The 17,147-nt window shown below is 50.0% G+C and overlaps 1 protein-coding gene across 6 annotated transcripts in view; it reads right to left on the bottom strand.

Moving 5' to 3' along the window:
- LOC128323904 (protein EFR3 homolog A) overlaps nucleotides 1-17,147 on the bottom strand; it is a 48,001-nt gene that overhangs the window by 15,657 nt on the left and 15,197 nt on the right. For 4 of the 6 annotated variants that reach the window (XM_053247833.1, XM_053247831.1, XM_053247830.1 and 1 more), the window contains 10 exons: nucleotides 16,943-17,019; nucleotides 16,092-16,219; nucleotides 15,594-15,744; nucleotides 10,678-10,799; nucleotides 9,188-9,337; nucleotides 8,845-8,982; nucleotides 8,652-8,730; nucleotides 7,226-7,361; nucleotides 2,249-2,413; nucleotides 1,614-1,728 (listed from right to left, as the gene is read on the bottom strand). In XM_053247833.1, the coding sequence (XP_053103808.1) occupies nucleotides 1,614-1,728; nucleotides 2,249-2,413; nucleotides 7,226-7,361; nucleotides 8,652-8,730; nucleotides 8,845-8,982; nucleotides 9,188-9,337; nucleotides 10,678-10,799; nucleotides 15,594-15,744; nucleotides 16,092-16,198 (1,163 nt within the window). In that variant the 5' untranslated portion in view covers nucleotides 16,199-16,219; nucleotides 16,943-17,019. Of the gene's footprint in view, nucleotides 1-1,613; nucleotides 1,729-2,248; nucleotides 2,414-7,225; nucleotides 7,362-8,651; nucleotides 8,731-8,844; nucleotides 8,983-9,187; nucleotides 9,338-10,677; nucleotides 10,800-15,593; nucleotides 15,745-15,862; nucleotides 16,019-16,091; nucleotides 16,220-16,942; nucleotides 17,020-17,147 lie in introns of those variants that run through there. The other 2 variants (XM_053247832.1, XM_053247835.1) reach the window with 2 other exon arrangements.

Genomic DNA, 17,147 nt, shown 5'->3' with positions numbered 1-17,147 from the left:
GGTTTCAGGCAGGGGCCTTTCGTAGGTCTGCCAGGAGATGCTGCCAGGGATGGAACTTGGGACCTCCTTCTGCCAGCCAAGCAGGGGCTCTGCCACTGAGCTGTGGTCCTCTGGCAACAGGCAGGGAGAGATGTGCGCGCTGGAGAAGCACCTTACAGAATTCCTGGGGCACCCATAAGAGCAGGGAGGCTGCTGCTGCTGCTCCTTGTCCCATCCTGAATGGAGGGGAGGGTGAGCCCTCAGGGTGGTGGTGACGCCCACGCCCACTCTGGCTGCTGGGCTGGCAACTCCATGGCTGGCTCTCAGGATGTTGGCTATGACACGGCTTGTCTGGCTGCTTGACTCTCCACTCTGGTGTCGGAGAAGACAGGAGGGACACAGCCACAGCGGCCAGGCAGCTGAGGCAATATTTTGGCAGTCCGGTATCATCTGTGGATGGCTCTGCAAGGCTGGCTATTTGGCCACACAAGAAGCCTCCACTTGATCTTGCCTTCCTCCTCCTCTTCCACTACCCGGCACCCTGGCCTGCTCTCTCTGCTGCCCAGTCACTTTTCCTCACTCTCTGCACCCAGCCTGTCTCACCTTTCAGTCATATGGAGGGCTCCCAAGGCAGCTAACAACAGTAAATTTAAAATGCACTATAAAAACATACATGCAGAAACTGAGAGAACGAAAACGACAGGAAAAGGCCAATTAAAATCACAGCAGTAACCAACAGCAAAGCTCAACTCATAGAAACATAGGAAGCTGCCATATACTGAGTCAGACCATAGGCCCATCTAGCTCAGTATTGTCTGCACAGACTGGTAGCGGCTTCTCCAAGGTTGCAGGCAGGAGTCTCTCTCAGCCCTATCTTGGAGATGCTGCCAGGGAGGGAACCTGGAACCTTCTGATCTTCCCAAAGCAGCTCCATCCCTTAAAGGGATTATCTTACAATGCTCACACACCAAGTCTCCCATTCATATACAACCAGGGCAGACACTGGTTAGCTAATTAGATATTGTTTTAATTGTGTTTTAATAGGTTTAACTATTTTAATAGTTGAAATATGTTAATCTTTTTATTGGTTGTTTTTATTGTCTTGTAAACCGCCCAGAGAACTTGCATTTTAGGCGGTATAAAAATATAATAAATAAATAAATAAATAAATAAATAAATAAATAAATAAAGAAAGAAAGAAAGAAAGAAAGAAAGAAAGACAGACAAGTGATGCTTGCTGCCACAAGACCAGCTCCCCTCAAATTAATTTAAAATTGATTTAAATTAAATTAAAACTCAAATTAAAGCTTGGGAGAAAAGCAACAACTTTACAGTCCACCAAAAGTGAGACAGAAGGGAAGGGCTTGTGACTCAGTGGCAGAGCCGCAGCTTGGCACGGAAAAGGTCCCCAGTTCAACCCTGGCTGGCAGCATCTCCCAGGTGGGGCTAGGCAAGACCCTCCTCTGCCTGAAATCCTGAAGTGTTGCTGCCAGCCACAGTGGACAGTTTCCTGAAGTGTTGCTCGGGCCAGGTGGACGAATGGCGCAAGGCTGGGCCAGGAGATGGCGGCTTCCGAGGCTCAGCTCTGCAATTGGGGACTGAAATGGGAAACCGGGCAAGGGAGAAGTACTGACCCAAGCTGGCTGGTGTCCACAGTGTGAGAGACGGTTCCAAAGACAGGGACTTTCCCCATAACAAACATCATAATCTCCGAGCGCTGGTAATCAGGGAGGTTGCTGCCAAAGAAACCTACAGAACAGAAAGGGCACAGGGAAGGAAGGAAGGAAGAAGCAACATGGGTCCATCTGTTCACAATGCAGGGGAGGTCTGAGGATTCAAGGGCGAAAATAAGCCCATCTTCTGAAACAAACAGCTAAATCCGAGTCACTGACATCTTTTCAGTTCCTTTCACAATTTTCCTTATGTGAGCTCTCTACAAATGGCCGATTCCAAACATGGCAAACTTTAAGAATAATCTGCACAGAGAAGCTCAGCACCTGCCCACACAGTAGTCAAGACACACTGTGGGGTAGACACAGGCTGTAAAGACCTGGGTTCAAATCCCAGCTTAGTCATGAAGCTCACTGGGTAAGCTTAGGCCAGTCACCATCTCTCCATCTAACCTCACAGGGTCGTTGTGAAAGTGCAGGAGAGGAGGGTATGCCTCCCCAAGCTCCTTGGAAGGCCAGGATGAAACAAACAAGTGCAATCCAAGCGGAATTCTGGTTTTTGGCTAAAGTACCCGACCTCAAGGGCATGCCGGACTCACCAATCGTCTGAATGATGGCATTCTGGACAATCTTCTCGTCACTCTCCTTGGCACGGGGGTTCGGGTGGGGACTGTCGCCAGAGCTCTGCCTGTCACCCAGTTCAAAATCCACACTCAGGCTCAAGTGCTTCAGGAGCGTGTTAAAGACCTCCAGAACCGTCGGGCCTGCACAAGAGACAGAAAGGCTGCTATGATCAGAACTATCATTTGCCCGGCGGGATGTGTGCAGGAATTAGACATGTTTTCCTAGGAGAGCAAACCTTTGCTGCACTGAAAGGCAGAAGCAAAAGCACTCCAGAGGCAGGCTCTCCCTGGAGCCTAAAAACAGACCTACAACAGAAAACACCCCACTATACTCTAACAAAAGGCATCTGAGAGCCCTCTCCTAGTTTACAGAAATAACAGTCACAGCGTTCCCCATCACCTGAGAGCAGAACTGCGCCTTCCCTTTTTTGGATCGCAGGCTGCAGAGAGTTGCAAGGAGTCAAAGCGCCCACCCTGGTCCTTGGGGCAACAATAAAGCAATATGGAGTCAGACTGCAGCGCAGCAGCAGAGCCTCTGCTTTGCAGGCAGAAAGTCCCAGATTCAATCCCTGGCAGCATCTTCGGGTGGGGCTGGGAAAGCCCCGTCTGAAACCCTCCAGAGCTGCCGCCAGTCAGTGTAGACAATACTGAACTAGATGGACTTGGTACAATGCAGCTTCCTAGGTCATCTGTGAAGAAATGTGGCCCAAGACCCCCTTGGAATAGGACAGTGGGTGCTGGGATGGACACTCTTGGACCATGCAGCAAGCTCTCTTAGGCTGGCCCTAAACTGTCAGCTTTGGGAACAGAGGAAGTTGCCTTCTGCTGAACCAGGCCCAGTGGACCAGCAAGCACTCTCCCGCTGACTGGCAGTGACTCTCCAGAGCTTCAGGCAGCGGTTTTGCCCAGCCAGGCTTGGAGAGGAGACAGAACCTGGGATAATCCACCCGTCAAGAGGCTCTTCCACTGAGCTACAGCCCCACAAGGATCAAAGATGTATCAGATCCATAAATGGGGGGGGGGAGGGAGGGGGGAAGCACCATGGACGCTAGAACTCTACAGAACAGGGCTGTGAGGTGGGCCTGGAGGCAGGGCAAGTGCACCAGAGGGATGTGGCCTGGATCTTCCTCCTTGCATGCAAACAGGGCTCAGGCCGCAGCATCCAGTGTTTAGCCATCAGGAGAGGTTCCAGTAAGAAGACACTGCTGCTCGCGCCCACATTTGGAGCAATGGATTATTGCAAGTGGACAGGACTCCTCCCTCGTGAATACGTCCGAGGGCCTCCAGACAGACGTTCTGCCTCTGACACCTCATAACTTCTACATCTCATCTATTTGCTAGCTGGTTCCTAGTCTAAAACTCATTCTTCATATTATTCCCATTACTTTGATTGTTCATATATATTATCTCAGAACTGTTACACTTTCGATCAAGAGAGCTGAAGGAACCTTCATTTCCTTACGGCAAATGCAATTCTTAGAAGTTGCTGAAGAATGATCACTAGCTGGGCCAGGCTGCGCCTCTAGCCACCTGACCCACCACCGCATCTCCCCGCCTCGCCCTTACCCCACCTGCCCCCACTTCCCCCATCACCGTTGTTTTCTTTCCCACCCGCCTCCACCCACCTCCTTCCTTCCCCTGCCCGCTGGCCCACCCACCATGGTCGTCTTCTTCCTCGCCTGCTCTCACCACCATTTTGCCTGCCCGTCCCCCACCATTTTGCGCGGCCTGCAGCAGTTTTGTCCTCCTGCTCATCCTGCCACCGCCTACTGCAGTTTTCTTTGGCCGCCGCCATCTTTCCTCTCCCACCCGTCCCGTGGCTAGCCTCTCCGAACTCTCGCGAGAGCTGCCATGCACAGGATTAGCCATGAGTATGTGGTCGGAGGTGACACCGACTTGACGGCACTTAATCAATCGATCAGTGCCTTAGAGAATTAAATATATAGAAGATAGTTCACGTATTAAACTGTGAAGTTAGGAATCATAAACAACAAGAGTATTTCATGTATTTCAAGGAGTTCTGGCCAGCCAATGGCCATGTGGATGGGAGATGATGGGAATTTTAGTCCAACAGCATCTGGGGACCCAACGCTGGGAATCTCTGATGCATCCTATAATAGGAGTGCCTCCCTTCCCAAGTCTGTGCCTACTCAAGTCTGTGCCTCCCTTCCCAACCAAGCCTGAAACTCAATTCAGATCTCATTCCAAACCACAGCTCGTGCTAACCACAGCTGAATTCAAATTTAAGTTCAGTTTAAGCTCCCAAGTGGCTGGAGCAGTTTGCCTGCTTCCAACCCCCCCTCCTCCTCAGCAACACTCTCAGATCTCTTGGTGCATTGGCCTCCGGAGGCAGAGCAAGGACCACCGCCAAGGTCTGGCATCACGTCATGCCAAACCACAGTTTCCAAGTCTGGCTTGCAGTCAGATAACTCAGACATCACCCCAGGCATCATTGAGCAGGCACATGGTGTTTGAATTGAGCCTTAGTCTTCATCTGAGCATGAGGGATGGAGACAGCTTTCAACAGGTACACAAAATCCAACTGACAACAGTAGCTTGCCTTTTTAATACTAATCACTCAAGGGTCATAGACACAAAGGACTAGCACAACAGGTGAATTCAGAAGCAACAGCTGCTCAGGCTTTTTAAATCAATAAAAACAGGACACAGCCAGGGGACCCAAAAGCTTCTCCACACAGCTCATGTCCTGAAAGCAGCTGCTCTCCCTTCTGGATGCCAAGTTCCAACTCTGGAGCAAAACAGGACATTGCTTGCACTGGAGGCCTCTTGAGACAAAAGGAGATCAGCAACAAGCCCACAGTTCTATCAGTTCCACCTACGGTTTTCTGCACAGGAAGGCTCCAGAGGAGAGGCTTGAGAGAGTCTCCATCATCATTTAGAAGAAAAGAAACACACCCAAGACTATCATGGCAGGGATCTTCTGCCTGTGAGGAGTGCTCTTTGTATCACCCTCCTCTTTTGGCACTGGGCCAGCCTTACCATCTGGGTATCCAGCACTTGGGCCTTTCTTCTTGACAGCTGGACACAACGCTCCATCACAACCAACACTCACTCCCTGAGACTCCATTGACTGCAGAAGAAGGCACCCAGACATCCGCTCTCTCTCTCCTCCAGACACTGCCAGTCCCTCTTGCTTCAGGATTCCACCAGGCCCCTGCTGCCAGTCTCAGCCTTGCCTTGAGAGAGCCACTAGTCCAGTCCTGCTTCTTGCTAGGCTACACACTGTCCTCCTCTCAGGGCTGGAGCCCAGAGATTCTGCCTTTTATTTCTGGCCCAATTATCAGCCATTAGTCCTTCCATGCTGTGATTACTTCCTCAAGAATTCCTGGCCTTCAAGGGCTGAAAGCCTCTAATAACCCCACTAGCTCACACCTCTGTTTACTACAACTACTTCCTTTGTGACTCATTGAAAGATACATTAGTTTTGGCACACAAATCCCATGAATGTCTGTAATGACCAGCCTCCCCTCCCTCTAAAGAATTAACAGGAAGTGAACCCTTGTCTTGACTGACAAGCTGGTGAACTCCAGGGCGCAACCAATCAGTACGCCAGGTGGGTGGGTCCTAGAGAACTGTTGCTGGGAATTCTGGGAAGAAAGGAAGCCTGTGCTGGAGGAGTGACGAGGACATGCGGCAATGGCGCTTTGCTGCAGCAGGATGACTGTGTAGAACCTTGTGAGACAGGATTGCAGGAGGCTTGATTCTCATCAGGAGCTTGGTGAGTTCAAGGGAACAGGAAGCCAAGGCTAGGGGCTTCGGAAGTTTAGGGCAGGAGAAAGTGTTTTAGTAAGAATTTGCATTAGGATTTCTGTTTGTTTGGTGTGTGTGCTTTGCATTTCCTAAATATCTGTTCTTTGCAACTGAGTATCTAAGTTTTAATGCGAGATGCCCAGAATACCCTGGGTGCTTTTAAAGTGATCTTGTAATCTAATAAGTATTTTTAATTGCATCTAAAAGCTGAGAAAGCTTCAGAGGGAAGCAGTCTGTAGTACAGTAGAAAAAGTTCTCTTTTTCTCTTTATTTTTTACAAGCCTCAGAGGGTTGGCTATTAACCCAGCAGGAGATGGGAGGGGACTTCTCTGGTGCAAAACACATCTCAAGGAGATTTCGACCAAATTAACAATTAGCTCCACGTGCAAGCAGACACACGGGAAAGAAAGGGTTTCATTTTCTTTATTCTTGCCCGATAACAAAGGGAAAAGAGGAAGGAGACAGGGATTTTTAATCGTTCCAGTTCCCATTAGGGACAGCCTGGTTTTATAGAAGAGATTTGGTGGCAGCGAGATTTACCCTATCAGGATAATTTCTTTCTTTCTGGGTTTTGGAAAGTTAAAGATTTTTAAGCTAGCCAGTCTGCTTCTCAAGCAGAGGAAAGGGATGACTCGGCGCTAGTGTCTCCCCACGTACTGCAGAGCTGACTCAGACTGGTCAGTGCGTTAAGCATTGACTGGCTGAGTCAGAAGGAAACGAAGTTTTCCATACCCGCAATCCGCTACAATGTCAAAAAGAAACACTGAGTTGATACTTATATATCTGAAGGAACAGGAAACATGTGTGGGGAAAAGCACAGCTAAACATACCGGCAGACAACCCAACTACCACAGGGTGTGTGTGCCCAGTGCCAGCCCCCGCATTTCGGAAGCACGGTTGCTCCTGAGCAGAATCACAAATACCATTCCTATATCCCGGAAGCGCTCAGTTAGAGCAGAAACATGTCGCTGAGCCTCCTGGAGCATGAAGGAAGCTCCAGAGTATTTGCCCTCTGGCGCAAGAGGCCAGTGGTGGGTGGGCTACCTCATGCTGACATTAGAGGCGTGCACACAGTGGTAGTCAGGCTGTCAGCCACCATGATCTGTTGGCTCACTTCCATGACCAAGAAGCCCTTATGGGGAACACTCAGGTTTGCAGCGGCACACATTTCACCAGGCTCACCAATGGATCCTTTCGCAGCAATGGCCACCGCCTCCAACAAGACCTGAATTATCCCTGCTCGAACGCGGGGAGAGTCTCGCTTGCGATAGTCCAGGTGCCCCAGGATCTCCTGGATCACGTGGTGAGAATACTGTGCCTGAAAAACAGAAGGAAACAGCAAGCCCTTTCTTATTTTGCACTGGAATTAACGCTGTGAGCCCGCAGCCGGCCATTCTCCATCTGTGGCTGGCCGATCTTATAGACTCGCAATGCATCCCTCCCTCCTACAGCACCAGGATAGGTGTGGCTCAGCAGGTGAGCCTCTGCTCTGCCTAGTGAGGCCTTAAAATCTAAAGAAGACACACAAGGAAAGCAAGGGGGGGGGAGGCAGAGCTTGCAGAAGGAGCAGCAAGAAAGGGGGACCTCTTGAGAGGTCCAGAAAGAGCACTGCGGGTTTAGAGAAACAGTTAAAGCAACAGAGAAAGCCAACATGGCAGAAGAACATCCTCTTCCTCTCTCTCAACACTCTTTCTGCTGAGCAACATGCTTTACTAAATCCCAGTCTATACGAGAACAAATGTTTTAAATAGTCCTATGTGATAAAAAATCTTCCTCATGGGAATTGTCTATTGGTCGGTATGAGCAGTAATGGAGTAATTTTTGGAAGGGCGGTATATAAATCAAATCAAATAAATAAATAAATGAATACACAGTGAGAGTACCCTCCCTCCCCACCGCCTTTGGCCCAGGCTCTACCCTCCCCACACTCCTCTTTCGTGTGCCAGAGGAGGAAATAGAAACTTCCGCTTTTGAACTAACTACAGTGCCGGTTACATGCCCTATGACATCCAAACTGGGGGAGTCATGTTTATTAACAAATCAGGATATCAATCCACAGTTTAATCCTGGTTTGTTTTAACAAACCACATTTCCCCGATTTTGGATATAACAAGGCCCCACAACTAGTTCAAAAGTGGAAGTGCTTTTTTCATTCTATTCCTTTGAAATGCAGAGGAGAGAGAAAGAGGGAGGGAGGGAGGGGGCAGGTCTGACGGGAGGGCAAATTTCGCTACCTTCATCTGAACCATGATGTCCAAACCTGGCTCATGTTTTGGACATGATCAGTTTTTTTTGCTTCGCTTAACGATATTTTCCTAAAACACTGCACATATTGTGAACTCAGCTTTGTGAAGAGAATACTCAGAACATAATCTGCAACACTGTACAGGGCACAAAATCTGCTCAGGATGCAGAGAGAAGAGAATGAATTCTCCGACAAGATAGGCACTGGAAAGAACATGAGGTTCCTTTCTTTTCCTCCCACATTAAGAGACCCAGCCAGCCACTGCTGGCATGCAGGGGCACATACTGTTTCTAGCCTTCTTTCCTCTTTAGTCTTAATGGGCTAAAATGTTTCTGTCTAATCATGAAATCAGGGCTATTTTACCTGTATGGAGTACATAATGATTTTGAAGCAATGGACAGCAAATTCATTGGGGTCCCACAGTCTGTGATGGTCTAAATGTCTGTTGAAACAAACCATGGTTATTCTTTACTAAGCACCTGTAGCAATCTTGGCACTGCCCCAGCCCCTGCCCCATATCCAGGGATCTCTCTCCGCAGGGAGGTGTCCTACTCACGCAAAGACTGGCCGGACGGCATTGTTCATGTTCCCAAAGGTAGCACGGCCCAGCAGTTCTCGAAAGCAGTTCTCAGCCAGCACAGCCGGGTTCTCCTCTTTCTCACCTCCTGTTGGAGAGGAGGGTGGCCCAATCCGACTGCAACAAAAACAGGCCCCACCAGCTTAGTTTGCCAACCCAGAGCCAGTACACTAGTGCTCCCAACGCTCCCAGACGGCAAGAGAGGATCGCCCTCACCTGCAGCCCCCCTCTTCCCGCCCACCCATGTCGTAAGTGCTGCCATCTTGCTTCCGGAGCGCAGCAAGGCCATGGTAAGAAAAGGCAAGGGCCCTGGCAGGCTGACCTGTCCGCGTCTTCAATCTTCTGCATGTTGAAGAGCAGCGAGGGGACAATCTTGTCCATGTGCTGAGGCTCCCAGATGGTGGCTCGGAGCTCGTCGTTCACTGTCTTGCGGACCACCCCCTGGATGCCCCTGATCCCAGCAATCCGGATCCTGGCAGAAAGAAAAAGCAACAGCAGGGCAGAAAAAGCTAATTACGGAAGGGGCTGGAAATTTACTTGTGCTGTTTTTTCAACGTGTAACTCACCTAGAGACTTGAATTTGGGCAGTATATACATGTGTGAATAAATAAGACATGATCAAGAAGCAGACAGCAGACAGGGTCAAGAGGCAGCAGGGACTAGCAGACAGAACTGCAAGGACCAATTCCTCTGTGCTGTTCTCACACCCTAACAAAGGGCATACAGCAGGGGTTCTCAGTCTTGGACCCCCAGATGTTGTTCTGGGGCTAGTTCAACATCATCGGGACTAACTCCTGGCATGCAGGATCATCTCCGGTGAAGTCACATGGGGATAGCCTAGGGTGCAGTCCACGCATACATGAAGACAGGAACCAGCACTGCTTTTGGCCCCTGCAGTGTGAACCTGGCTTCCCTCCACCTTTGCTTTTCAAACAACATGTGGACCTGCCCTCACAGCAAGTGAGAGAGCATTGCCATCTCCACTAGGCTTCTGCTGGGCTCGCTCATACAGTTAGACGTTTAAACAATCCCACACTGCCTGGTTTCTTTTTTAAAATCCTGTTTGTTTTCAAATAGAAAATCTGCTCAGCTAGCAAAGCCAGAGAGGTTACAATCGTGACCGATATTCTGATAAGTCTCTTAGACGGGTTGCTTGAAATAAATATCCTTGCAAGTTAGCCCTCATAGGATCACAGGAAGCTGCCATATACTGAGTCAGACTATTGGTCCATTTAGCGCAGTATTGTCTTCACAGACTGGCAGTGGCTTCTCCAAGGTTGCAGGCAGGAATCTCTCTCAGCCCAATCTTGGAGTTGCTGCCAGCCTTCTGCTCTTGCCAGAGCACGGCTCCATCCTGTGAGGGGAATCTCTAACATTGCTCACACTTCTAGTCTCCGTTTCATATGTAACCAGGGTGGACCCTGCTTAGCTAAGGGGACTTCATGCTTGCGACCGCAAGACCAGCCCTCTTCCCCTTCGGGCTATATGTCACAAAGGACTAGCATACATGGTGTGCAGGCATGGAAGCCAGAAGTGTTTGTGGGCTCTGCCAGGCTGACTGGAGAGACAAGAGCATCCCCAAATCTCAGCATGAGCCCTAAAGCCTTCTGAAAAGCCACACCAAGTAAACTGGCCACTTTGGGCACTTTTGAGAAGTGGAAAGGCAGGAGACACATTTTCATGCAAAGAAAGCCCCACCAAGTGTACGATGAGGAGTAGAGAGGGAGGGAGACACCTGGCCTTGCTCCAGAGACGGCCGCATAAGCATGCCCGGAAGGCCCTCCCACCTGGCACCCACACATCGCTACTTACTCATTCCGCACTTCCGGGTCATTATGGCAGGAGTGGCACATGGCACTGAAGCGGGACACAAAGAAGTCGTAGCGGCGATGGTAGGAAGGTGTGTCCTCCTCAATGTTTGCAAACTTGACAAACTGCAAGACAGGAGCGGGGGGGAAGCAGCAGGATTAGGGAAGTGACAAAATCATGAACTCTCTGGAGCCTGGCATCACCCAATCCCCAAAATGCCACTTTCCCCAGCAATGATCCAGGTAGTAGGGCTAATTATATTTTATGGCATGCAGGATCAGAGTGGGAAGAAAGCAGCAGACCACTTTTGGTGGTCCCAATTCTGTATGACTGGCTACCAGCAAATTCGGAGAACAACACAGTGGCCAACAGATTGGAAGAGGTCAGTCTACATACCCATATCAAAGAAAGGAAGGAGACTTAGATTGCGCAAACCATCACACAATATCCTTAATTTCACATGCTAGCAAAATAATGCTTAGGATCATCCAACGCAGATTAGAGCCCTACGTGGAAAGGAAAAGGCCGAATGTTCAAGCTGGTTTCAGAAAAGGTCGAGGAACAAGAGACACCATTGCTGATGCATGCTGGATAATTCAGAGAGCCAAAGAATACCAGAAAGAAGTCAGAAAATGGGCACCCCAGAACATCATTGTTCTCATGAGAAACCTATACACAGAAGCCAGTCCAGATAGAACATGGTGAAACAGACTGGTTCCAGATCAGCAAAGGAGTAAGATGAGGTTGTATACTTTCTCCCTCTTTATTCATTTTACATGCTGAACATATACTGAGAGAAGCTGAATTGGAAGAAGATGAGCGTGGTTTTAAAGCTGGAGGAAGAAACATCAATAACCTGCACTACGCTGATGACACCACTCTGATGGCTGAGAATGCGGATGACCTGCAAGCTCTAGTAATGAAAGTCAAGGAGCATAGTGAAAAAATGGGACTACAACTAAATGTCAAGAAGACTAAACTAATGACAATGTGTACAGCAACCAGCCTCGGAACTGATAAGACACTGAAGTGGTGGATAGCTTCTGCCTTTTAGGATTTACCACCAACAGTAAAGGATCCAGAAGTCAAGAAATACACCACAGACTAGCACTTGGTAGGGTTGCAATGAAGGCCTTGGAAAGGATATTTAGATGCCATGACATGCATATATCTACAAAGTTTAGAATCATTTGGACAATGGTTTTTCCCGTGACACTCTATGGATGCAAAAGCTGGGCTTTGAAGAAGCAGGATAGAAAAAATATTGACGCTTTTGAACTATGGTGCTGGAGAAAACTTTTGAGGATACCATGGACAGCCAGGAAAACAAACCAATGGATCATAGAACAAACCAATCCAGAATTTTCACTCAAGGCACAAATGACCAGGCTCAAACTATCCTATTTCGGACATATTATGCGAAGACCCAGCTTCCTTGAGAAGTCCATAATGCTGGGAAATGTTAAAATGAAAGAGAAGAAGAGGACAACCAGCAGCAAGGTGGATTGACTCGGTTAATACAGCAATGAATGCACCACTGAGAGACCTTCAAGGCCAAGCTGAAAACAGATCATCCTGGAGAGAATCTATCTATGTGGTCGCTAAGAGTCGACACTGACTTGACAGCACTTCAATCAAATCAATCAATCCCTACTTTGTCACCCTCTTTCTTTAGTGGATAGAAAGCTTTCCATAGGGCAATCTTTTCTGGATACCTCAAACTTAAAGGGCCAGATCAGCTTGAGGAAACTGTAGTGAAAACCACAGATCCAACACCACAAGACCAGGGAGCCTGCTTTGTCCTGAAAGCTCCCCTTGTGCTCTCAGCAGGACTTTCTCCTGACTGTGCCACCATGCAGGGAGACTGGCATCGACCACATCCGGGCAGCTCATTGGACACTCTCCATCATGAGGTCAACATCACAAGAAGCATGGTTAGAAAGCTTCACCGCCCCCAAATGCTGAGAGAATCACGTCAAGCCCTGCTGATGAACCCAAAATGCTTGGTGTGGGGGGGCACACCCCATCCAAGTGACAAGACTTCCTACTCCCATATGAATCGGCCCAATTTTCTTACAAATACTTTCCGCGAGACTGCTCCCCCAGCTGTTTACGTTTTGAATGCGATCTGCCTGAACGGAAGCATTTTGCTGCTGTTGAAAATCTGGAAAGTGCCCTGGAGCACCTTCCTTATGAGGCAAGGCTACAGCATCTGGGGCTTTTTAGTATGGAAAAGAATTGACTACAGGGAGACATGACAGAGGTGTATAAAATTATGCATGGAGTAGAGAGAGTCAAAAGAAAGCTTTTCCTCCCTCTCTCACAACACTCGAACCACAGGTCATCCCATAAAAATGAAGACCAGGAATTTTAGGGCCAACAGAAGGATGTATTTTTTCACACAGTGCATAATTAATCTATGGAATTCTCTGCCATGGGATGTGATGATGGCCACTAGATTGGATGGCTTTAATAGGGGCTTAGACAATTTCATGGAGGACAGGTCTAACCATGGCTACTCGTCTGGTGGCTATAGGCCACCTCCAGTCTCAGAGGCACCATTCCTCTCAATACCAGTTGCAAGGGAGTAGCAGTAGGAAAGAGGGCATGTCCTCAGCTCTTGCCTGTGGGCTTCCCAGAGGGATCTGGTGGGCCATTGTGAGAAACGGGATGCTGGACAAGATAGGGCTTGGGCCTGATCTAGCAGGGCTGTGCTTATGTTCGTCACAAGTGGAGTGTTGGTGCTGAACCCAACCGGGAGGCGCCCAGCTTTCTCCTCAGCACAACCCCTCCCTTTGGAGTTTCTGACCCTCACAGTCATGGTTCTCAGCGGCTTGGCTGCACCTGATCTGCTCACAGGGCTTGCTACGATACCCTCCTGCAGACTGCAGGCCTCTCAAGACAAAGCACCTGGATTCTGTTACTGTGAAACCATCTCACATGACAATGGTCACGTGACAGCCAGCCTGCACAAGATGTGGCAGTGATGAGGTAATACAATATCTTTCATTCAGCATGAATGACACATTAGGCTTCCACTTGCAGGCATTCACAAATCCGCTGGAGAAATTTCAAGAACAACTCTCTAGCCCTTGTGGCACAGACAAGCATGAAATGCAGGCAAGCAGAGAGTCTGAATAGAGCACCCAACGGACAGGAGGCAGGTCCTCAAGCACACCTCCCATTAGAAGCAGGGGCAGGGGGCGGAGTGGCTTCATCTTCCCCAAGCTGGGGAAGATGCAGGGAATGGTTAAAGGCACCGTCTTCCTTCCTTTACCTGAAGTGGTTCTGGAAAGAGCCCTGGGCTTTCTTCCTCCCACTTGCATTCTCACTGTAGAACTCCTTACGCAGAAGAGGCTGGAAAGCAGGTTCACTTTGAAAAGGAGCACAGTCAGAGCCCACTCCGTGGGAGAGTCAGAGAGAGCAAGGCTCATGGGCAGGATTCTGGCTAGCCAGCATCAGCATCAAGAGAGCACTGGGCTTATGGCTAGAAGATCAGCCACCGAACGTCTTTTATCCATATCCTAGTAACTGCTGGACCACAGTAACGCACTGTAGGTGGCGCTGCCTTGGGAGACTTCTTGGCACCGTAATCTGGCGGCTGCATTTTCTGCTAACGAAGATTGCTGAGAACACAGAAGGCCTCTCCCATTTCTCAGGCACTGGCTACTCGTTCTTTTCTGGGCACAATCCGAAATGCTGGTACTTCCCTATAAACACCTAATAGCTTGGGACCTAAAAGGCTGCCTTCTCCCACATGAATCTGCCCAGCCACTGTGTTTGTCATCCTCCAAACACCTCCTCCAAACACCCCCCACCCCGCCTGACCATCTCAGAGTAGGAGGGTGCTGCCAAGCAAAAGGGCCTTCTCAGGAAGGAAACCCCCTATATCAAGTGCCTTCCTGGCACTAAATGTGATGCCAACTTGACACCAGGTAGAGACTTTTCATTTGCCCAGGCGCTGGGCACCCAGGCCCTCACTCTCACCTCATGGCCCCTCAGTTACATAGGAAGCTGCCCTATACCGAGTCAGACCCTTGGTCCATCTAGCTCAGGATTGTCTTCACAGACTGGCAGCATCTTCTCCTAGATTGCAGGCAGGAGTCTCTCTCAGCCCTACCTGGAGATGCTGCCAGGGAGGGAACCTGGGACCTTCTGCATGCCAGGGCAAGCAAGCAGATGCTCTTCCACTGAGCTACGGCCCCATCCCCTCAGGGGAATATCCTCCAGTGCTCACACATGTCGTCTCCAATTCATATGCAAAGCAGGGCGGACCCTGCTTAGCAATGGGAACAATTCTGCCTTTACTGGGGAGTTGGGGGGGGGAGGGGAGACCGGGGAGGTTAAGCCACCCAGAACTCCCACCTCCTGAGGCTCCCTGCCTTTGGTTCCCTCTGAGCACTCAACAAGAGCAGATGGCCCGTCTTAGGGCTCGCCACCCTGTCTCTCCTCCCTCCCTGTGCATCGGCTCACTGCCTAAATGCCTCCCACTGCAGATCTCCCCAGAGGCCAGGCAACCCCCAGTGTCCACTTGCCCTGCCTCCTTTCCTCCCCTTGCAGCCCTGCCTGGCCACGCCACTGCTGCCGCCTCACCAACAGTCCCCTTAAAGGTTCCAACAAATCAGAAAGCTTAAACCAGTTGAAGGCCACCTCTTGGCTTCCGGTCTGCCTCCTGACACAAGGCAGACGGGCAGCTCCTGTGAGGTTGCTGCCCCACCCCCCGCTTAAAGCCCCCTGCACAGCACCACCTGCACGTGCCCAGGACAAAGACCCAGCCGGCTGGTCGCCTGGCAAGATGACCAGGAGGAGAGCTAAACGAGGTGGCTTGGCAGAGCTGCCCCAGAGCCCCTGACATGGCGCTCCACCGATTCGAGGCGGCTGGAGCGCGAGCCGGGAGAGGCACAGAAGGGTTCACTCACCGAGTTGGTTCCCAGGACCTGCAGCTCGGGCTCCCCAGACTCCAGCAGCTTGGCCACCATATGGAGGAAGCTCTCCACAAACGGCTTGATGCTTTGAGAATGGCAAGCCATTAGGAGCTGGTCCAGGGCTTCCATGGCAACGAGGACATATCTGGGAGCAAGTTGAACACAGAGACAAGGGTCGGTCTCTTGTCAGAGGAGCCTTGCAGACCGAGCCACACATGTGCTGAGCCTCCCAATGTTTTTAATCTCTGCCGGCTCAAACGTACCTGTGTAGATACTCTACGCGGCACTGCCAGCCTGGGAGGGCAAGAGAACCAGCCCTCTTTTCGTTCATGAGAGCCTCCCTGCCTGCTTGCCTGGGATGATGCCTACTTGCCCCAGGAGAGCAGGCAAATGGCTTCCTGCCGCAAGCTGAAGCCACGAACATTGCCAGGCTCCAGTGCTAAAAATAAGAAACAACATCTGAAGTGGGTGTGAGGAGCATTTCACTCTTACCCATAGCGGTGTCTGACGACATCCCTGCTCAGCCTCTCTGCTAAATAGGCACCAATTCGATCAAGCTTCTCTGGAGCAGAGACGGCATAGAAGGTCAGCTTCTCCATGTCCGCTTTGACAAGGCCATCCTGAAGAGGCAAGAGTCCCAGAGAGGCACTTTTAAATACAGCCATAGCAATGTATGCTTGTACAGCAGTATGCAGCTTCCATCCCCTTCCCCTGTTTTTCGGGGACAAAGCACTGCTGAGGGAGTGCTAGGGAAAAAAGGCTATTGCTTGACAGAAAGGTTAAGCCTCCATGGAAAGCCACATTTCCTAGAAACGAATGGCCTGATTTGCCACCATGGGTGGCCGTAAGACCCCATGGTGGTCCCTTGTCTTTGGAATCCCCCGTTTGGCTCCCTTCTAAGAATCGGAAGGCTTGTGATTATCTCCCTACGCAGGAAAGCCTCTGAAATGCTGGAGGGCTGAGCCCAGCTGGTTTTCATTTGCTGCTGCTTGCAGCGTGGTTGGGGTTCTGTGATTGACAGACAGGCTTTCAAAATGGTTTTAAAGTTGTTTCTATTGCACTAGTGATATCAGCTGTAAGTGGCTTTGAGGGCCCAAGGGAACCCGTTTGAGCAGGGCGTACTTTTCTAAATGAACAAAATTTAAATAAAACAAAGCAAATATACATGTTTTCCATGAAAGTCTGATGATGCGTGTGTGGGTCTATCCAATCCCACTAATAGTGACATTCAGAAGGGGGCCCTAAGCCAACATTCCCTAATGAAAAGGATGCTGGCCAGCCGCTCAGGCTGATCAAGGTGCAGCGTCTCCAATGTGGCCGATAACGGAAATATCCCCACTTACTTTGGGATCTTCGGGGAATATGTTATCCACCAAGCGTTTGTAACGAGGACGCAAGGCAGCACAGCAACAGCAGACTCCTGCAAAAATAACTGCTATGAGAACCAAGCTCCTGGGAGAAGGAGTCTCTGCTTCAGAGAGGAATCACCACCTGAAACACCACCAGTACCCATGATCTGCAGGTTCCAATACAAGAACTGCACGTACG

Source organism: Hemicordylus capensis, chromosome 4 (assembly GCF_027244095.1).
Source record: "Hemicordylus capensis ecotype Gifberg chromosome 4, rHemCap1.1.pri, whole genome shotgun sequence".
In the NCBI taxonomy this organism is placed as follows: domain Eukaryota; kingdom Metazoa; phylum Chordata; class Lepidosauria; order Squamata; family Cordylidae; genus Hemicordylus; species Hemicordylus capensis.
The sequence above is the reverse complement of the archived record's forward strand: the minus strand, read 5'-3'. Positions and strand labels throughout refer to the sequence as shown.